Below are 22,573 nucleotides of genomic sequence, written 5' to 3' on the forward strand. Positions count from 1 at the left end.
TGCATCTGTAACTGTGGACTTCCCACGATTCAGGAAATTTACAAAGGCAGGTGTGTAAAAAGGGTCCGCAGGATCACTGGGCACCCGAGTCACCTCAACCACAATCTGTTCCAGCTGCTACCATCGGGGCAACGCTACCGCAGCATAAAAGCCAGGACCAACAGGCTCCGGGACAGCTTCTTCCACCAGGAATCAGACGGCTGAACTCACGCTGATTTGAGTGTATTTCTATGTTGCATTGACTGTTCTGTTTATTATAAATTACTATGATTGCAGATTGCTCATTTAAACGGAGGCGTAACGTAATTTTTTTTACTCCACATGTATGTGAAGGATGTAAGAAATAAAATCAATTGCATACATCTTTCTGCGATAGATCATAGTTCAATAGTCTCTCAAAATTGTTTCATACGTTATTATTGCACATTGGTACCGTATTATTGTCTATATAGTTATTCTCGACTTTATTTTTTGTTAAGTCTGCACACCGCTAAGTGTGATTTTAAATATTGCTGCTGTAACGAAAGAATTTCCCACTCGGGATAAATAAAGTATTTATTATTATTATTTTCCAGCCCTATATCTCTTTCACCAATCAACTTCACGGCTCTTGACTTTACTCCTCCCCCTCTACCGTTTTCAGTCCGCCACATTCTGACTCCCTCCCTTCCTTTCCAGTCCCGACGAAGGGTCTCGGTCTGAAACGCTGACTGTTCACTCCTCTGCATAGCTGCTGCCTTCCCCCCGGAGTTCCTCCAGCATTTTGCGTGAGTTGCTTTGGATTTCCGCATCTGCCGATATTCTCCTGTTTAAACAAACGCGCATGCGTGGTCGTCGCGCCCCATCCCGGATATCACGCATGCGCGGAGTAGAGGAGCGCCTCACATCAATCGGATGCAGGTAAGAACGGGCTCCAGGCGAAACATAATCACCGGCGTCTGAAACGCGACCGAAGGACATTTACTGTGATTTCCAGGCACACTGGTGCTGCACCCCACGACAGTCCTGGTCCATTCCCTCTCTCTCAGCCCCACGATCTGGACCCGGGCCCCGGCGAGTTTTCCACTCATGGGCCCTGGCGCTGCCGGCAGATTCCCGGCGCATGCGCATTCCTGCATCTTTCGATGGCTGGTGGGGTGGGTTCTCTCGCTGCTGGTGAACGCAGTAGGCCAGGCAGCATCTACAGGAAGAGGTACAGTCAACGTTCCGGGCCGAGACCCTTCGTCAGGACTAACTGAAAGAACAGTAAGAGATTTGAAAGTGGGAGGGGGAGGGATGCAACTGGAAAGTTCATGGGCAAAAGCGTTACCAGGCTGGAGAAGGGCGAGGATCATGGAACGGGAGGCCGAGTGAGAAAGTGTTGGGGGGAGAGAGCCCGGAGGGTGGAGGGCATGCAAGGAGTTATAGTGAGAGGGACAGAAGGAGAGAAAAGTCATAGTCATACTTTATTGATCCCGGGGGAAATTGGTTTTCGTTACAGTTGCACCATAAATAATAAATAGTAATAGTAATATTATTAGTAGTAAATAGTAATAGTCATAGAAATAATAAATAGTAGTAGAATAATAATAGAAAATAGTAATAAATAGTTAAATAGTAATATGTAAATTACGCCAGTAAATTTTGAAATAAGTCCAGGACCAGCCTATGGGCTCAGAGTGTCTGACCGTCCAAGGGAGGAGTTGTAAAGTTTGATGGCCACAGGTAGGAATGACTTCCTATGACACTCTATGCTGCATCTCGGAGCAATGAGTCTCTGGCTGAATGTACTCCTGTGCCCACCCAGTACATTATGTAGTGGATGGGAGACATTGACCAAGATGGCATGCAACTTGGGACAGCATCCTCTTTTCAGACACCACCGTCAGAGAGTCCAGTTCCATCCCCACAACATCACTGGCCTTACGAATGAGTTTGTTGATTCTGTTGGTATCTGCTACCCTCAGCCTGCTGCCCCAGCACACAACAGCAAACATGATAGCACTGGCCAGCACAGACTCGTGGAACATCCTCAGCATCGTCCGGCAGATGTTAAAGGACCTCAGTCTCCTCGGAAATAGAGGTGGCTCTGACCCTTCTTGTAGACAGCCTCAGTGTTCTTAGACCAGTCCAGTTTATTGTCAATTCGTATCCTCAGGTATTTGTATTCCTCCACCATGTCCACACTGACCCCCTGGATGGAAACAGGGTTCACCAGTACCTTAGCTCTCCTCAAGTCTACCACCAGCTCCTTAGTCTTTTTTACATTAAGCTGCAGATAATTCTGCTCACACCATGTGACAAAGTTTCCTACCGTAGCCCTGTACTCAACCTCATCTCCCTTGCTGATGCATCCAACTGTGGCAGAGTCATCAGAAAACTTCTGAAGATGACAAGACTCTGTGCAGTAGTTGAAGTCCAAGGTGTAAATGGTGAAGAGAGAGGGAGACAAGACAGTCCCCTGTGGAGCCCCAGTGCTGCTGATCACTCTGTCGGACACACAGTGTTGCAAGCACACGTACTGTGGTCTGCCAGTCAGGTAATCAAGAATCCATGACACCAGGAAAGCATCCACCTGCTTCGCTGTCAGCTTCTCCCCCAGTAGAGCAGGGCAGATGGTGTTGAACACACTGGAGAAGTCAAAAAACATGACCCTCACAGTGCTCGCTGGCTTGTCCAGGTGGGCGTAGACACAGTTCAGCAGGTAGACGATGGCATCCTCAACTCCTAGTCAGGGCTGGTAGGCGAACTGGAGGGGATCTAAGTGTGGCCTGACCATAGGCCGGAGCAGCTCCAGAACAAGTCTCTCCAGGGTCTTCATGATGTGGGAGGTCAATGTCACCGGTCTGTAGTTATTGAGGCCGCTGGGGTGCGGCGTCTTCGGCACAGGGACGAGGCAGGAAGTTTTCCACAGCACAGGAACCCTCCAGAGCGTCAGGCTCATGTTGAATACATGGCGAAGTACTCCACATAGCTGAGGGGCACAGGCTTTGAGCACCCTAGTACTGACACCATCCGGGCCTGCAGCCTTGCTTGGGTTGAGATGTTTCAGCTGTCTTCTCACCTGTTCAGCTGTGAAGCCCACCGTGGTGGTTTCGTGTGGGGGAGAGGTATAGTCATGAGAGCAGGGTGGGGGACTGTGAGGAGGGGTAGGAGGGGAGAGTGGAATATGTGTTGGTTGGGGGCCAACAACGGCTGGCTCATGTGGGGGATGGGCAGGGGTTACAATGTCAAATCTGTTAAAGAACAGGTTAAGTTCGTTGGCCCTGTCCACACTGCCTTCAGTTCCTCTGTTGCTAGTTTGCCGGAACCCAGTGATGGTCCTCATCCCCCTCCAGACCTCTCTCATGTTGTTCTGCTGGAGTTTCCACTCAAGCTTCCTCCTGTACCTGTCTTTAGCCTTCCTGATCCTGGCTTTCAGGTCCCTCTGTATTGCCCTCAGCTCCTCCCTATTTCCATCTCTAAATGCCCTCTTTTTAGCGTTCAGGATGCCCTTAATGTCCTTTGTCACCCATGGCTTGTTTGAATAACAAAGGACAGTTCTTGTCGGAACATTGCAGTCCACACAGAAGTTGATGTAATCAGTGATGCACTCTGTGAGCCCATCAATATCCTCTCCATGTGGCTCAGAGTGTGCCTGCCAGTCTGTCACCTCAAAACAACCCTGGAGCGCCTCATAAGCCTGCTCGGACCACCCAGAGAGAGAGAAAATAAAAAAGGTGGGGAGTAAAAAATATTAAATTAATAAATAAGGGATGGGGTGTGAAGGGGAGGTGGGGAATTAATGGAAGTTAGAGAAATCAATATTCATGCTATCAGGTTGGAGGCTACCCAGACGGCATATAAGGTGCTGTTCCTCCAACATGAGTGTGACTTCATCTTAACAGAAGAGGAGGCCGTGGATAGACATGTCAGAATGGGATGTGGAATTAAAATGTGTGGCCACTGGGAGATTTTGCTTTCTCTGGAGGACAGAGCGTAGGTGTTTCAGCGAAATGGTCTCCCAGCCTGTGTCGAGTCTCGCCAATATATAAAAGGCCGCACCAGACACAGTATATCACACCAGCCGACTCACAGGTGAAGTGTCGCCTCACCTGGAAGGACTGTCTGGGGCCCTGAATGGTGGTGAGGGAGGAAGTGTAAGGGCATGTGTAGCACTTGTTCTGCTTACAAGGATAAGTGCCGGGAGGGAGATCGGTGGGAAGGGATGGGGGGTGGGGGGAGCGGAAAGGGGAGTCGCATAGGGAGCAATCCCTGTGGAAAGCAGAAGGTGGGGGAGGGAAAGATGTGCTTAGTGGTGGGATCCTGTTGGAGGTGGCGGGAGTTACAGAGAATTATATGTTGGATCCGGAGACTGGTGGGGTGGTAGGCAAGGACATTTTAATTTCTCCCAGTGGCCACACATTTTAATTCCACGTCCCATTCCCATTCTGATATGTCTATCCACGGCCTCCTCCACCGTCAAGATGAAGCCACACTCAGGTTGGAGGAACAACACCTTATATTCCATCTGGGTAGCCTCCAACCTGATGGCATGAACATTGACTTCCCTAACTTCCGCTAGTGTCCCAACTCCCCTTCATACCCCATCCCTTATTTATTTATTTAATATTTCCCCCTTTTTTTTTCTTTCTTCTGTCTTTTCTCCCTCTGTCTCTCTCACTATAACTCGTTGCCTGCTCTCCTCCTTCCGGGCTCCCCTCCCCCCTTCACTCTGTCCCCAGGCTTCCCGTCCCATGATCCTCTCCCTTCTCCAGTCTGGTATCCCTTTTACCAATCAACTTTTCAGCTCTTAGATCCACCCCTCCACTCCTGTCCTCTCCTATCATTTCAGATCTCCCCCTCCCCCTCCTACTTTCAAATCTCTCACTATCTCTTCTTTCAGTTCGTCCTGACGAAGGGTCTCGGCCTGAAAAGTCGACTGTACCTCTTCCTAGAGATGATGCCTGGCCTGCTGCGTTCCACTAGCATTTTTTGTTTGTGTTGCTTTAATTTCCAGCATCTGCAGATTTCCTCGTGTCGAGGTTTCTCTTCGTGAGGGTTTCTGGGTAAAGGGGCAGCCATGGGCGATAGTACTGGCATTGTCCCGTACAGTCGAAGGAAATGCGAGCGGATGTATCTCCCAAACACTGCCGAGCTCCAGCTATGTAAATCTGAACTCGTAACAAAAATATAGTTCACAGTTAATCGGGGTTGAAGAGTTTACCTTCCAGTCAGTGAAAATGTCAATAAATGATGTGTGCAAATAAAACTTTCCGTCAGGTTTGCTTCTCTCTGGGTAAATAACGATATGAAACACCTTTGCCTCGATGACAAGTGACTTGTGGCTTTCACATCACAAAAGTGTCACACTCCAATGAGAATAACCACTGCCCTCCACTTTGTATTCATTGGCATTGCCATCGATGGGTTCCTCTCTGTCAGTCAGCTGGTGGCAGGGTATCCGAATAATTAGTAAATCTTCAGGATCGTACATGATCGTACAAGTGCTTTTTGTAGTGTTGTGGAACATGACCAGAACTTGAAATAGTACCAAACGACAGAGACTCATTGAGCCAGGTCACAGGTTGATTGAGGTCAGAAATAGCCCATTTTCATAAAGACAGGACTACAGTCAGAGAATTTGATGGTCAGTCAGAATGTCTGATCCGTGCCTTATTAGAAGATGAGTGCAGATAGAAACAGAAATCTACAATATATTAGAGGCCCTTCGGCCCACAGTGTTGTGCCGTCCATGTAACCTATTCGAGAAACTGCCTTCGATTTCCCAACCGCATTGCACTCTGTTTTTCTAAGCTCCATGTACATATCTAAGAGTCTTTTAAAAGACTCTTATGTTATCTGCTTCTCCCATCATCGTTGACAGTGCATTCCATGCACCAACTACTCTCTGTGTAATAAAACCTACCTTGGACCCTACTTCCAAGCACCTTAAAACTATGCCCCTCATGTTTGCCAGTTCAGCTCTAGGAAAAAGTCTCTGGCTATCCACATGATCAATGCCTTTCATCATCTTATACACATCTATCAAGTCACCTCTCATCTTCCATCGCTCCAAAGTTCACTCAACCTATTCTCATAAGGCATGTTCTCCAATCCATGCAACATCTTTGTAAATCTCCTCTGCACTCTTTCTATAGTATCCACATCCTTCCTGTAAATGAGGTAACTGAATACTCTTAAGTGGGGTATAAATAAGGTTTTATATAGCTGTAACATTACCTCACCACTCTTGAACTCAGTTCCATAGTTGATGAAGGCCTTTTTAACAACAATGTCAATCAGCTCTGCAGCTTTGAGTGTAAAATTGACATGGACCCCAAGATCCCACTGATCCTGCACACTGCCAAGCGTCCTAACATAATATTGAATTCTGACTTCAAATCTGATGTACGGAAATAAACCACAGCACACTTATCCGGGTTGAACTCCATCTGCCAGTTGTGCATCCTATCGATGTCCTGCTGTAACCTCTGGACAACTTTCCAGACTATTCACAACACCCTCAACTTTTGTGTCATCAGCAAACTTACTAACCCACCCTTCTACTTCCTCGTCAAGATCATTTATAAAAATCACAAAGAGAAGAACACATCCCTGCAGAACACCACTGGTCACCGTCCTCCATGCAGTATACAGACCATCTACAACCACCTTTTGGCTTCTGTGGGCAAACCAATTCTGGATCCGCAAAGCAAGGTCTACTTTGATCCTTGCCTTGTTACTTTCTGAATGAGCCTCTCATGAGGAATCTTATCAAAAGTCTTACTGAAAGCCATGTACACTACATCCAACGCTCTACCTTCATCAGTGTGTTTTGTCACATCCTCAAAGAAATCAATCAGGTTTGTAAGGCATGATCGGCCCTAGACAGAGCCATGCTGACTATCCCACATCTGATTACGCTTCTCCAAATGCTCATAAATCCTGCCTCTCAGGAGCTTCTCCAACAACTTCCCCTCCACTGAAGTAAGAACCACTGGTCTGTAATTTCCTGGCTTGTCTCTACTGCCTTTCTTGAAAAGGGAACAATGTCTTCTAATCATCTGCTGCTTTTCCTCTCCCTATTGATTTGCAAAGATCATCGCCAGAGGCTCAGCAATTATCCCCTCACTTCCCACAGTAGCCTGGGGTATATCTCAGGTTGAGTACCCCCAAATTGAATTGAAATTGGTAAAATTGTGATGCCACAGCTCACATTCAGAGGAGATCATAGAGAAACATGTAAAATTATGAAAGGAATAGATAAGATAGAGGAAAGAAAGTTGTTTCAGCTTGTAGATGAGACTAGAACTAGAGGACATTGCCTCAAGATTCAGGGGAAATTGGGATGGAGATGAGGAGGAACTGCTTTTCCCAGAGGGTGGTGAATCTGTGGATTTCACTGCCCAATGAAGGAGTGGAGGCTACCTCAGTAAGTATATTTAAGACAAGGTTGGATAGACTTTGGCACAGTAGGGGAATTAAGGGTTATGGGGAAAAGGCAGGTAGGTGGAGATGAGTCCATGGCCAGATCAGCCATGATCTTATTCAATGGTGGAGCAGGCTCGACGGGCCAGATGGCCAACTCCTGCTCCTATTTCTTATGATCTTATGTTCTCACCACAGACTAAAATCTCTCCTGAAATATTGTCCTTCACCCATTGATGTCTTTTGCAAATATTTTTACAGGTTTGAAATGGCAGAACACTTGTGTACGGGAATCTCAAACACAACAACACATCAGTTTTGCTGACTCTGTCTGGATATTTAAGGAGTGACCAAATATTTTCTTTGTAACACCAACACATCTGTGGTCGATCCTTGGTGATGAAGAAGTATCACATCTCCAGCTGGTAATGTATTCTGTCTCTGAAATGAAGTTTTCTGTTTTAACTCTGTGAAATCCACTGGAACCGGGAGCTGAGAACACACCAGCATTTGTTCACTGGAGATCAGTTCTTCAGCTGCATTGATCGTACAAGGGATTCAAACGTCTGACTTTCTGAATTGCAGAGAATTGATCGCCGTGAGATATCATTCTCCTTCTCTCAGTGTGGGAAGAGATTCACTCACAGGCTACCCGCAGACACACCAGTGAGTTCACAGTGGGGGGAGGCTGTTCACCTGCTCTGTGTGAGGGAGGGGAACCACTCAGTCATCCAGTCTGAAGATACACCAGCAAGTTCACACCATAGTGAGATGCTCCACCTGTTGTGACTGTGGGAAGCAATTCATTCTGTGGTCAATGCTAAAGGTATATCTGAAAATCCACCAGTGAGAGAACGGTAACCTGCTCGGATGGTGGGAAGGCATTCACACACTCAACCAGTGAGTTCATCTGCTCTGAATGTGGGAAAGGGTTCACCCAATCACCTCAACTGAATGAACACCAGCGAGTTCACACTGAAAAGATGCCGTTCACCTGCTCAGACTGTGGGAAGGGATTCACTCAATTGTCCACACTACAAAGACACCGGAGAGTTCACACTGGGGAGAGGCCATTCACCTGCTCAGACTGTGGGAAGGGATTCATTCAGTCAAATCACCTGCTACAACATCAGTTAGTTCACACTGGGGAGAGGCCGTTCACCTGCTCAGACTGTGGGAAGGGATTCACTCAATCGTCCACACTACAAAGTCACCAGCGACTTCACACTGGGGAGAGGCCATTCATCTGCTCAGACTGTGGGAAGGGATTTACTCATTCATCCGACTTGCAGAGACACCAGCGAGTTCACACTGGGGAGAAGCCGTTCACTTGCTCTGAATGTGGAAAGGGATTTGCTCGGTCATCTGTACTGAAGTTACATCAGCGAGTTCACACTGGGGAGAGGCCGTTCACCTGCTCAGACTGTTGGAAAGGGTTCACTCACTCATCCGACCTACAGAGACACCAGCGAGTTCACACTGGGGAGAAGCCATTCACATGCTCTGAGTGTGGAAAGGGATTTGCTCGGTCATCTCAGCTCTTGAAACACCAGCAAATTCACACTGGGGACAAACCATTCATCTGCTCAGAATGTGGGAAGGGATTCAACGATTCAGCTCATCTGAAAGAACATCAGTTTGTTCACGCTGCGGAGAGACCGTTCACCTGCTCAGACTGTGGGAAAGGATTCATTCGGCATTCTCATCTACTGACACACCAGTTAGATCACACTGGGGAGAAACCATTCATCTGCTCTGAATGTGGGAAGGGATTCACCCATTCAGCTCAAATGAGGGATCATCAGCGAGTCCACACTGGGGAATGGCCATTCACCTGCTCTGAATGTCGGAAGGGATTCACTTGGCAATCTCAACTGACTGAACATCAGCGAGTTCACACTGGGGAGAAGCCGTTCACCTGCTCTGAATGTGGGAAGGGATTTGCCCGGTCATCTCATCTGAAGGAACATCAGAAACTTCACACTCGGGAGAGGCCTTTCACTTGCTCTGAATGTGGGAAGGGCTTTGCTCGTTCATCTCAACTGAAGGAACATCAGCGAATTCACACTGGGGAGAAACCATTCAGCTGCTCTGAATGTGGGAAGGGATTCACTCAGTCATCCAAACTTGTGAGGCACTACCGAATTCACGCTGGGGAGAAACCGTTCACCTGCTCAGATTGTGGGAAAGAATTCACTCGGTCATCTGACTTTAAAATACATCAGCGAATTCACACTGGGGGATGCCACTCACCTGTTCTGAATGTGGAAAAGGATTCACTCAGACATCTCAATTAAGACTATAAGATATAGGAGCAGGAGTAGGCCATTCGGCCCATCGAGTCTACTCCGCCATTCAGTCATAGGCTGATCCAATTCGTCCAGTCATCCCCACTTCCCTGCTTTCTCCCCATACCCTTTGATGCTCTGCCTAATCAGGAACCTATCTCTCTCTGCCTTAAATGCACCCAATAACTTGGCAACAAATTCCACAAATTTACCACCCTCAGAGTAAAGTAAGTCCTCCTCATCTCTGTTCCAAATGGATGTCCTTCAATCCTGAAGTTGTGCCCTCCTGTCATAGACACCTCTACCATGGGAAATAAATTTCCCATATCTAATCTGTTCAGAGTTTTTAACATTGGAAAGTTTCAATGAGATACCCCCCCACTTGCCCGACACCATTCTCCTGAACTCCAGGGAATACAGCCCAAGAGAAACCAGACACTTCTCGTATGGTAACCCTTTCATTCCTGGAATCATTCTTGTGAATCTTCTCTGAACCCTCTCCAATGTCAGTATATCCTTTCTAAAATAAAGAGCCCTAAACTACAATACTTCAAATATTTCTCATGAGTGCCTTATAGAGCCGCAACATCACATCCCTGCTCTTATGTTCTATAGAAATTAATGCCACCGTTCCATTCACCTTCTTCACCGATTCATCCTGGAGGTTAACCTTTAGGGTATCCTGCAGAAGGACTTCCAAGTTCCTTTACATCGCTGCATTTTGAATTCTCTCCCAATCTAAATACTCATCTGCCCGCTTATTTCTTTCACCAATATGCATTACCATGCACTTTCCAACCCGTATGGGTCCTAGCAATGCCTGTCTTTTTATTGGCTTTGTGGAACAATCTATGTTCCAAACCTATTCTGGTATCTGTCCCCAACTTTTCCTTCGCTACATCGACGACTGCATTGGCGCTGCTTCCTGCACGCATGCTGAGCTGGTTGACTTCATTAACTTTGCCTCCAACTTCCACCCTGCCCTCAAGTTTACCTGATCCATTTCCGACACCTCCCTCCCATTTCTAGATCTTTCTGTCTCTATCTCTGGAGACAGCTTATCTACTGATGTCTACTATAAGCCTATTGACTCTCACGGCTATCTGGACTATTCCTCTTCTCACCCTGTCTCTTGCAAAAATGCTATCCCCTTCTCGCAATTCTTCCGTCTCCACCGCATCTGCTCGCAGGATGAGGCTTTTCATTCCAGGACGAGGGAGATATCCTTTTTTAAAGAAAGGGGCTTCCCTTCCTCTACCATCAACTCTGCTCTCAAACGCATCTCCCCCATTTCACGCACATCTGCTCTCACTCCATCCTCCCGTCACCCCACTAGGAATAGGGTTCCCCTGGGCCTCACCTACCACCCCACCAGCCTCCAGGTCCAAAGTATTATTCTCCGTAACTTCCGCCACTTCCAACGGGATCCCACCACTAAGCACATCTTTTCCTCCCCCCCCCTCCCGCTTTCTGCAGGAATCGCTCCCTACGCGACTCACTTGTCCATTTGTTCCCCCCCCCCCATCCCTCCCCACTGATCTCCCTCCTGGCACTTATCCTTGTAAGCGGAACAAGTGCTACACATGCCCTTACACTTCCTCCCTTACCACCATTCAGGGCCCCAAACAGTCCTTCCAGGTGAGGCAACACTTCACCTGTGAGTCGGCTGGTGTGATATACTGCGTCCGGTGCTCCCAATGTGGCCTTCTATATATTGGCAAGACCCGATGCAGACTGGGAGATCGTTTTGCTGAACACCTACGCTCTATCCATCAGAGAAAGCACGATCTCCCAGTGGCCACATATTTTAATGCCACATCCTATTCCCATTCTGATATGGCTATCCACGGCCTCCTCTACTGTAAAGATGAAGCCACACTCAGGTTGGAGGAACAACACCTTAGATTCCGACTGGGTAGCCTCCAACCTGATAGCATGTACAGTGACTTCTCTAACTTGCGCTAATGCCCCACCTCCCCCTCGTACCCCATCCATTATTTATTTATATACACACATTCTTTCTCTCTCTCTCTCCTTTTTCTCCCTCTGTCCCTCTGACTATACCCCTCGCCCATCCTCTAGGGGTACCCCTCCACTTTCCTTCTCCCCGGACCTCCTGTCCCATGATCCTCTCATATCCCTTTTGCCAATCAACTGTCCAGCTCTTGGCTCCATCCCTCCCCCTCATGTCTTCTCCTATCATTTTGGATCTCCCCCTCCCCCTCCCACTTTCAACTCTCTTACTATCTCTTCTTTCAGTTAGTCCTGACGAAGGGTCTCGGCCTGAAACGTCGACTGTACCTCTTCCATTCACCAGCAACTTTGATGTGTGTTGCTTGAATTTCCAGCATCTGCAGAATTCCTCGTGTTTACTGTATTTCATTGACTACTTCTTTGACCGTTCCCCGAAACTATCTAAATCTCTCTGCTAGCACTTTGTTTCCTCAGCACTACCCGCTCCTCCACCTATCTTTGTATCATCGGCAAATTTAGCCACAAAACCATTAATCCAATAGTCGAAGTCATTGACATACTTCGTAAAAATCAGTGGTCTAAACACCGACCATTGTGGAACTCCGGTGGTAACCGGCTGCCAGCCAGAATAGGATCCTTTTATTCCCACTCTGTTTTCTGTTGATCAGCCAGTGCTCCACCCATGCTAGTAAATTCCCTGTAATTCCATGGGATTTATCTTGCTAAGCAGCCTTGTGTAGCACCTTTCAAAGGCCCAATGAAAATCCAAGTATACCACATCTACTACATCTCCTTTGTCTACCCAGCTTGTAATTTCCTCAAAGAATTGCAGTAGGTTAGTCAAACAGGATTTTCCTTTCAGGAAACCATGCTGGCTTTGGCCTATCATGTCATGTGCCTCCCGGTACCCCGATATCCCATCCATAACAATCGATCCCAGCAACTTCCCACTGAACTCAGGCTTTCAGGCCTCTAGTTTCTTTTCTGCTGCCTCCCACCTTTCTTAAATAGCGGAGTAACATTTGTAATTTTCCAGTCATCAGGTACAATGCCAGAATCTATTGATTCTTGAAGAATCACGAGTAATGCCTACGCAATCTCTTCAGCTACTTCCTTCAGAACCCGAAGGTGCATTCCATCAGGTCCAGGAGATTTATCCACCATCAAACCATTAAGTTTCCTGAGAACCTTCTCAGTTGTAACTTTCACTGCACGTACTTCACTTCCCTGACACTCTTGAATATTCAATATACTGCAGATCTCTTCCATCATGAAGAATGATGCAAAATACGCATTCAGTTCCTCTGCCATCTCTGTGTCTCCCATTACAATATCTCCCGCATCATTTTCTATTCATCCTATATCTATCCTCAACTTTCTTTTACCCTTTCTATACTTATGTAACTCTCGCTTCATCTTGTAGCTTAATAGACAATAGGTGCAGGAGTAGGCCATTCAGCCTTTCGAGCCAGCACCACCATTCACCATTCATGAATATAGGGGATGATAGCCCCTGGCCCGTCCAAACTTGAGAAATCTCATTTGGCTGGATGCTGTGTGAAGTGTTCCCTGTTACAAATCAGTACAACGAAATAACAAACAGTGCACAACGAAATAACAAACAGTGCACAATATGCGATTAAACGATTGAGCTTTATTACTCTTAATTTGACGATGTGTTTAGTGAAGAAAACAAAAAAGAGAAAGGGCCCATTCTCATGAAACAGTCTATTGGGCAATGTTGGAGCTCACTGATAAGCCGTTTGTCCACCATCAACCTCCTCCGATCCTCGCTGACCTTTGGACTCTCGCTCCAAGTCCACTCCATCCGAGGTCTACCAACTCTCTCCATTCGCGTCTTCCCTCCTCATCTCTCCCCAGCAAAAGACCCGTGAATTCCCGGCTCCCAGACGCACAAGAAAGAACAACATCCTGTTCATTGGCTGGCATGCCCTATTATCTCTAGTCTTAACCCAAACATTGCTGCTACAGAGAAACCATTAGCTCAGCAGTGGAACATTACAGAGAAGCCATTACAATAGACAATAGGTGCAGGAGTAGGCCATTCGGCCCCTCGAGCCAGCACCACCATTCACTGTGATCACGGCTGATCATTCACAATCAGTATCCAATTCCTGCCTTATCCCCATAACCTTTGATTCCACTATCTTTAAGAGCTCTATCCATCTCTTTTTTGAAAGCATCGAGAGACTTGGCCTCCACAGCCTTCTGGGGCAGAGCATTCCATATATCCACCACTCTCTGGGTGAAAAAGTTTTCCCTCAACTCTGTTCTAAATGGCCTACCCCTTATTCTTAAACTGTGGCCTCTGGTTCTGGACTCACCCATCAGTGAGAACATGCTTCCTGCCTCCAGCGTGTCCAATCCCTTAATAATCTTATATGTTTCAATAGGATCCCCTCTCAGCCTTCTAAATTCCAGAGTATACAAGCCCAGTCGCTCCAATCTTTCAACATATAGCAGTCCCACCATCCCGGGAATTAACCTTGTGAATCTACGCTGCACTCCCTCAATAGCAAGAATGTCCTTCCTCAAATTTGGAGACCAAAACTGTACTCCAGGTGTGGTCTCACCAGGGCCCTGTACAGCTGCAGAAGGACCTCTTTGCTCTTATACTCAATTCCCCTTGTTATGAAGGCCAGCATGCCATTAGCTTTCTTCACTGCCTGCTGTACTTGCATGCTTGCTTTCAGTGACTGATGTACAAGAACACCTAGATCTCGTTGTGCTTCCCCTTTTCCTAACTTGACTCCATTTAGATAATAATCTGCCTTCCGGTTCTTACCGCCAAAGTGGATAACCTCACATTTATCCACATTAAACTGCATCTGCCCACTCACCCAGCCTGTCCAAGTCACCCTGCATTCTCATAACATCCTCCTCACATTTCACACTGCCACCCAGCTTTGTATCATCGGCAAATTTGCTAATGTTACTTTTAATTCCCTCATCTAGATCATTTATATATATTGTAAACAGCTTCGGTCCCAGTACTGAACCCTGCGCTACCCCACTGGTCATTCCAAAAGGGACCCGTTAATCACTACTCTAATTACATTAGCAGTGAAACCTTAGAGCGTGTTATACTTAGAAACATAGAAGAGAGGTGCAGGAGTAGGCCATTCGGCCCTTCGAGCCTGCACCGCCATTTATTATGATCATGGCTGATCATCCAACTCAGAACCCTGCACCAGCCTTCCCTCCATACCCCCTGATCCCCGTAGCCACAAGGGCCATATCTAACTCCCTCTTAAATATAGCCAATGAACTGGCCTCAACTGTTTCCTGTGGCAGAGAATTCCACAGATTCACCACTCTGTGTGAAGAAGTTTTTCCTAATCTCAGTCCTAAAAGGCTTCCCCTTTATCCTCAAACTGTGACCCCTCGTTCTGGACTTCCCCAACATCGGGAACAATCTTCCTGCATCTAGCCTGTCCAATCCCTTTAGGATTTTATACGTTTCAATCAGATCCCTCCTCAATCTTCTAAATTCCAACGAGTACAAGCCTAGTTCATCCAGTCTTTCTTCATATGAAAGTCCTGCCATCCCAGGAATCAATCTGGTGAACCTTCTTTGTACTTAAAAAATGCTTTTCGTATCTTCTTATTAGTCACCAGCTTCCTTTCATAATTCATCTTTTCCTTCCTAATGACCTTCTTATTTTCCGTCTGCAAGTTTCTAAAAGCTTCCCAATCCTCTATCTTCCCTCTAACTTTTGCTTCCTTGTCTTTTCCTTTTTCTTTTTCTTTGACTCTGACTTCACTTGTAAGGCATGATAGTGTCCTTCTTGTTAAGAATATATCTGTCTTGCACTTCCCTAATTTTTTTGCAGAAATTCCAGCCATTGCTGCTCTGCTGTCTTCCTGCTAGAGTCCTTTTCCAGTCAACTTGACCAGGTCCCCTCTCATGTCATTGTAATTTCCTTTATTTCACTGAAATACCAAGTGTTGGAATTTAGTTTCTTCTTCTCAAATTTCAAAGTGAACTCGATCATATTTTGATCACTGTCCCCAAGCGTTCCTTAACCATAAGCTCTCTTATCATCTCTGGATCATTGCACAACATCCGATCCGGCACAGCCGATCCCCCAGTGGACTCAACAACAAACTGTTCTAAAAAGCCGTCCCTCAGACATGTTGCAAATTCTCTCTCTTGACGTTCAGTACTGACCTGGTTTTCCCAATCCACTTTCATGTTAAAATCCCCAACGATTATCATGACTTTGCCCTTCCGACATGCCTTTTCTATCTGCTGATGTAATTTGTAATCCACATCCCGGCTGCTGTTTGGAGGACTGGATACAACTGCCATTAGGGTCCTTTTACCCTTGCCATTTCTTACCTCCAACCATGGAGACTCTACACTTCCTGGTCCTATGTCATCGCTTAAAGATGATTTAATATTATTTCTTATACACAAGGCCACACCACCCCTCTGCCCTCTAATCTATCTTTCCGATACACCATATATCCTTCGATGTTCAGCTCCCACTGGCAGCCATACTTTAGCCAAGTTTCAGAGGTGGCCACAACATCATACTTACCAATCTGTAGCTGAATTTCAAGATCATCCATTTTAATTCTTACGCTGCGTGCATTCAAATATATCACTTTCAGTCCAGAGTTGAATGAACATCAGCGAGCAAACACTGGGGAGAAACTGTTAAACTGCTCAGACCGTGGGAAGGAATTCACTCAGTCATCGCAGCTGAATGAATATCAGAGAGTTCACACTGAGGAGAAGCTGTTCATCTGTTTGGACTGGGAATGAATTCACACTTTCATCTCACCTACCTATACACCGAACTGTTTTCAGCAGTGAAAGTATGTAGGCCTGCTCAGACTGTGGGAAGTCATTCACACACTTATCCACGCTGCAGAGACAGTGGCGGGTTCACACTGTGGTGAGGGTGGTCACTAGCTCTGAATATGGGATGGGTTTCAATCAGTTATTCATCCTTGTCTCGCCTTAACGAGCTTTGACCCATCGTTAACTTGAGAGATCAGAAGCTTGAGAAAGACGTAATTCACTCAGGTTCGCCAATTGAGTATTAAAGGCAATGGTTTAGGGCAGGTTATTTTTGAGCTTTCCGCAGTGGCCAATCAGCATTCAGGATTGATTATGAAGAAGATTGTAAAGTTGGGCAGGAGCAAGTGGAGCGGTCATTGTTGGAGTGGACAGAGTCAGGGCGGAGATTTTGAGGTTTCAGTGTGGAGAGCATTCAGTCAGAGAAGACGAAATCATCATGCGTCGAGAACTTTTTTTGTCCCTTCTTTACATTTGCTCAGTTAGAACAGTAGAGATGCCAGGCTGTGCTCTCAGGTCTGCCACCTGTGCCAATTGCCAGGAATCAGAAGATTATACAGTTTTAACACGTGGCTAAGGAGTTGGTGCAGGAGGGAGGGTATAAAATATTTGGATCATTTGAGCTGGCGAGGATTGCTGTGTGCAGAGGAGTGTGAGTGTGTTGGGGGAGAGGACATTGTTGATGGTGTGTGACTGGGCAGGCAGCTCTCTCTGTCTCTCACGCTCTCTCACACACACACACAAATACATGCACTGGAGTGTGAGGGTGGGAAGTGAGAAGGGAAAAGGGAAATGAGGAGGATGGTGTTAAGGGCTCCTTCACAAAGTCCAGGACTTACCCAGCCCTCCCCCTCTGGAATTGTTCCCATTCCCGACCCCAGGCTGGGGGTGAGCATTGAGTTGCCTTGCCAACAAGAAAATGAATTGTTCGATAGCATCTGGTTAACACACTTTGATAATAAATTTACTTTGAACTTGAACATTGAAATGTATTGTTTGTAAAACGTACTGATGAGAAATGGTCTCAGTGAAGGTCCAAGAGTGGAAAATGAACCAGTCTTCAGCCCCACTGCTCCGTGCCAGAGAAGAACCCCTATTGGACTCTATCCCATCTGTCTGTGCTTGACACGTCTCCCTCTAAAGTTTCCTTTTTCTGTACCTGTCCCAGTGTCTTTTATTTTCTTCTCAAACCCATTCTCCTGCCTTCATCCCATAACCTTTGATGCCTTTACTAATCAAGCACCGGTCAATGTATGTTTTAACTGAACAGGATGACTTGGCCTCTGAGCCGTCTGTGGCAATGAATTTCACAGGTCCCTCATCTCTAAATGCATGCTGTCTGATATTTGACATTGTGACCCAGAAGGTTAAAAATGGCAGCTATCTACTCTATCGCAATCTTTCATAAATTATCAAGTTCTATCAGGTCACCCTGAGCCTCCTCCACTCCAGAGAAAACAGCCCAAGTTTGTCCAAACTCTCTTTACACAGTGGATCAAGCTTCTAATCCACACAACATACTGGTGAACCTCTTCTGCAATCCCTTCATTGCTGCCCCAAACACCTGTGGTGTAATGGACTTCAGGTAAGTAATTGGTGGATTGTTGATTAATAAGGCCATGAAAGGTGACCGGTAGAAGGCAGCAGCTTGGGGTTCGGAGGGAACATCCAATACCCATGATCGAATGGTGGAGAAGAGTCAATGTACGGAATGGGTATTTCAGTTTCTACTGAATTGTTGTATAGTGTTGAGATGGCGAAGCGTTGGGGAGTAAGGTGCGGGTGCAGGTAAGAGTGAGTGTCCAGGTAGGAGATGGTGTTAAGGAGCTTTTCACTACGTCTGGTCACTGACAACAATTAACTCGGAGTGGATCAATCATAAGTGTGTTTATGTTTCCTTGCAGCAAGGGAAGATTAGCACTGCCCAAGTGCTGGTAATAGCTTTATCCAAAAGAAACAATACCATCACCCCTTCGGACACAAGTCCAAGGACAGGGTGTATTCTGTCTGCTGAATCAATGTTTGGCATTCCTCCAGTAACACAGCTGCGGTTCTGCACTCAAGTGCTCAGGTACCATCAGCATCATGTTGCATGAAGATTATTAGCAAAGCACTCTGATACACTACAGGTTCCATTTTGTTACAGAAAGAAATGCCATTTTGGTCCGACAAGTGAAGTACATTTCCCCAGTGGTGGAGAAGCATTCCTACACACCTCGCTCTGAGTGAAAATCCTTACACCACTCTCACTCTCACTCCATCCTCCCGCCACCCCACTAGGAATAGGGTCCCCCCGGTCCTCACCTATCACCCCACCAGCCTCCGGGTCCAACATATTATTCTCCGTAACTTCCGCCACCTCCAACGGGATCCCACCACTAAGCACATCTCTCCCTCCCCCCCCCCCGCATTCCGCAGGGATCGCTCCCTACGCAACTCCCTTGTCCATTCATCCCTCCCCACTGACCTCCCTCCTGGCACTTATCCGTGTAAGCGGAACAAGTGCTACATATGCCCTTACACTTCCTCCCTTACCACCATTCAGGGCCCCAAACAGTCCTTCCAGGTGAGGCAACACTTCACCTGTGAGTTGACTGGGGTGATATACTGCGTCCGGTGCTCCTGATGTGGCCTTTTATATATTGGCGAGACCCGACGCAGACTGGGAGACCGCTTTGCTGAACATCTACGCTCTGTCCGCCAGAGAAAGCAGGATCTCCCAGTGGCCACACATTTTAATTCCACATCCCATTCCCATTCTGACATGTCTATCCACGGCCTCCTCTACTGTAAAGATGAAGTCACACTCAGGTTGGAGGAACAACACCTTATATTCCGTCTGGGTAGCCTCCAACCTGATGGCATGAACATCGACTTCTCTAACTTCCGCTAATGCCCCACCTCCCCCTCGTACCCCATCTGTTACTTATTTTTATGCACACATTCTTTCTCTCACTCTCCTTTTTCTCCCTCTGTCCCTCTGAATATACCCCTTGCCCATCCTTTGGTTCCCTCCCACTCCCCCCGCTTGTCTTTCTTCCCGGACCTCCTGTCCCATGATCCCCTCGTATCCCCTTTTGCCTATCACCTGTCCAGCTCTTGGCTCTATCCCTCCCCCTCCTGTCTTCTCCTATCATTTTGGATCTCCCCCTCCCCCTCCAACTTTCAAATCCCTTACTCACTCTTCCTTCAGTTAGTCCTGACGAAGGGTCTCGGCCTGAAACGTCGACTGCACCTCTTCCTATAGATGCTGCCTGGCCTGCTGCGTTCACCAGCAACTTTGATGTGTGTTCCTTACACCACTCCCCATTTCTGTTCACACCTCCGATCCTTGCGGCCAGCACCATCTGTGAAAACCCTTACGCCTCTCCCCATTTCTGTTCACACCTCCGATTCTCGCAGCTCTCGCCCTCTGTGCAAACTCTTCCAACCCTTACACCACTCCCCATTTCTGCTAACACCTCCGATCCTTGCAGCCCTCGCCCTCTGCGAAAACCCTTCTTACCCTACACCATCGTCATTTTGTAACCCTGCCTGACCCCTACACCATTTGCCATCCCTGTAAAGCCCTCCACCATCCACACTGGCGCAATCAGCTGACCTGAGAAAGACACTGACCGTGGCAGGCAGCAGGGCTCACAAAACACATTCACACCAGTTGACATTTTTTTTATGTAACCCTACCGATTTGCACACTTACCTAGACTAAACAGCTTCCAACCTTCTATCTTTACCTTACCCCACTCCCCCAACTAATCTCCCTCCTGGAACCTGTCCTTGTAAGTGAGGGAAGTTCTACACGCTCCCATTTACTTCCTCCCTCAGCTCCATTCTGGCTCAGAAACAGTCCTTCCAGGTGAGGCAACATTTCAAAACAGGGTAAGAATAGGATGATTCGGCAGGTGAATGTGTGGCTGAGGAACTGGTGCAGGGGCATTGCATCATATCTCTGGGTCATTGGGATCTGTCCTGGGGATGAAATGATCTGTACAACAGGGACGGGTTGCACCTGAACCTGACGGGGTCCAGTAAGCTTGTGGGCAGGTGTGTTAGAGCTTGTGTTTAAAATAACTTGTCAGGGGGATGGGAACCAGAGTGTGAGTGCTGAGGATAAGGTAGTGTGCAGTGACAGTACTAGCAAGCAGAGGCTGATGTCAGGTCAAAATTGCAGTCAACGGGATGAGTTGCAGCGTTAAAGTGGGATAACATCGATAAGGGTGATGTATACAGGACTGTGGGTGTTATATTTGAATGTGCACATTGTAGAGAATAACAGATGTGAACTTTTAGCACAGTGTGATTTGGGTACATATCCGTATCGTGGCTGAAAGAAGATTATAACCCGGAGCTTAACCTCCAAGCAGACACGTTGTATTGAAAGGACAGGTCGGAAGGCAAAGAGGCTGGTAAATATGAAATAAAATCATTACCAAAAAGAGGCGGCACAGGATCAGAAGATGTAGAATCTCTGGGTAGAGTGAGGAAACATTAAGTGTAACAAGACCCTGAAATAATTTATATGCAGACCTCCAACCGTAGTAAGGATACGGTCTACAAATTACAACAGGAGACAAAATGCATGTCAAAAGGGCTGTGTTATGATAGTCATGGGGGATATCAATTAGGAAAATCAGGTTAGTGTTGGTTACCAAGAGGGGGAAATTTTGTAGAATGCCTACGATATGTCTGTTTCGAGCAGCTGCTGGTTGAACACACTGGGATCAGCTATTCCGGAATGTGTGTTCAGCGATGAACAGGAATTGAGCCCTGATGAAATTCCAGAGCAGACTCAATGGGCTGAATGGCCTGATTATTCTCCTATATCTTATGGAGTTCTGGTCTAACAAATCCCTGCAATGCTGAGTGACCAGGGTTCAGTCCTGGATGTGAGGAACTTCTGCAATATCTGCAGAATCTGTCATTAACAGTCCCTCATCAACTCGCAACTAGATTTAGTCATCACCATGTTTAAACATTTTAGAGACAGTTTACTTGAATTTCCTCCCTGGTGTGAAGTTGCTGGTGTTTCAGCAGGTGGGATGACTGAGTAAATCTCTTTCCTCACTCAGGACAGAAGTACGGCCTCTACTTACTGTAATCTCACCGGAGCCTCTCTTCCCACACTCCGAAGGTGTACAGCTGCTTCCCCTCTGCGTGAAATGGCCAGAGCTTCAGTCGCTTGATTGACTGATTGAACCCTTCTCACACTCGCCGCTGGTGAATGGGTTCTCCCCCAAGTGACCGCTCCGGTATTTCTACAGATCGGATGTTTGTATGACTCCTTTCCTACACATGGAGCGGATGAACTGCCTCTCCCCGGTGTGAACTCCCACACACAAACCCTTTGCCTTTTCAGCGCTGTCAAAATTCTGCAAATGTCATCAATGGATGAAAACAGATGCAATAATGTTGGTCTCAATGGTGACCTCTGGTGTAGCAAGGCTCAACACTGGTTGGAGGAGGAATACCTCATCTAACTGGGCACAATTCAAGCATCCAGGCACGACATCCACACACACAGTTGCCATTACAAATTGTGCTGGAACACAATAATCCAGAATGACAAAAAAAAATTAAAATAGTATGAAAAACGGCAAAACGTAGAAGTTGCTGCAACAACTGGTGCAGCGCCATGTTAGAGTGTGAGTAGATTGGAGTATCACGACAGGGTAGGAGACAGCCGGACAGCCGACATCTGCTGACCCTGTCCGGATCAGCCCCAGCACTCTAGGCCTGTGTGAGCCTGCTCTCTGGGATTCTGTGCCACCTTTACTATCTGAGATTGAGTCAGGAAAAGATACCGGTGCTGTGGAAGACTTCCTGCTTGGATCCTTTACCCAAAAAGGGGACTCCATCTGAACTTAATGACTGCAGACCAATTTCCCTCACATCTCATGTGATGAAGGCGATGGAGAGGCTGGTCCAGACTTACCTTGAACCCTCTACAGTTTGCCTACCAACCTCGTGAGTGTGTGGGTGATACCATCATCTACCTGTTTCAGCGAGCTCACTCCCACCGGGATGATCGTCGTGGCATTGTGAGAAGCACTGTTTTTGATTTCACTCGTGCCTTCAATACAATCCAGCCATATCT

General features: G+C 46.9%; 1 protein-coding gene across 4 annotated transcripts; it reads left to right on the plus strand.

The window, feature by feature from the left end:
- The first annotated feature begins 847 nt into the window (after nucleotides 1-847).
- LOC134346472 (zinc finger protein 229-like) lies at nucleotides 848-17,718 on the plus strand. 4 transcript variants are annotated; one of them, XR_010017930.1, is made up of 2 exons: nucleotides 848-900; nucleotides 4,865-5,348. XR_010017930.1 is itself a non-coding variant. In XM_063047842.1 (2 exons), exon 2 carries the CDS (start codon nucleotides 8,373-8,375, stop codon nucleotides 9,684-9,686), a length of 1,314 nt encoding a protein of 437 aa, XP_062903912.1. In that variant the 5' UTR covers nucleotides 865-900; nucleotides 7,651-8,372; the 3' UTR covers nucleotides 9,687-17,718. The 4 variants fall into 4 exon arrangements, 3 of the variants coding, with proteins under 3 accessions (XP_062903912.1, XP_062903914.1, XP_062903913.1); XM_063047842.1 differs by lacking the exon at nucleotides 4,865-5,348 and adding an exon at nucleotides 7,651-17,718 and having other exon boundaries at nucleotides 865-900; XM_063047844.1 differs by lacking the exons at nucleotides 848-900; nucleotides 4,865-5,348 and adding exons at nucleotides 1,135-1,192; nucleotides 7,651-17,718.
- Nucleotides 17,719-22,573: the final 4,855 nt, after the last annotated feature.

This window comes from Mobula hypostoma, chromosome 5 (assembly GCF_963921235.1).
Source record: "Mobula hypostoma chromosome 5, sMobHyp1.1, whole genome shotgun sequence".
Taxonomy (NCBI): Eukaryota; Metazoa; Chordata; class Chondrichthyes; order Myliobatiformes; family Myliobatidae; genus Mobula; species Mobula hypostoma.

Coding starts and splice junctions, on each gene's coding strand:
- LOC134346472 (XM_063047842.1), top strand. CDS start 8,373: ATGCCGTTCACCTGCTCAGACTGTGGGAAGGGATTCACTCAATTGTCC.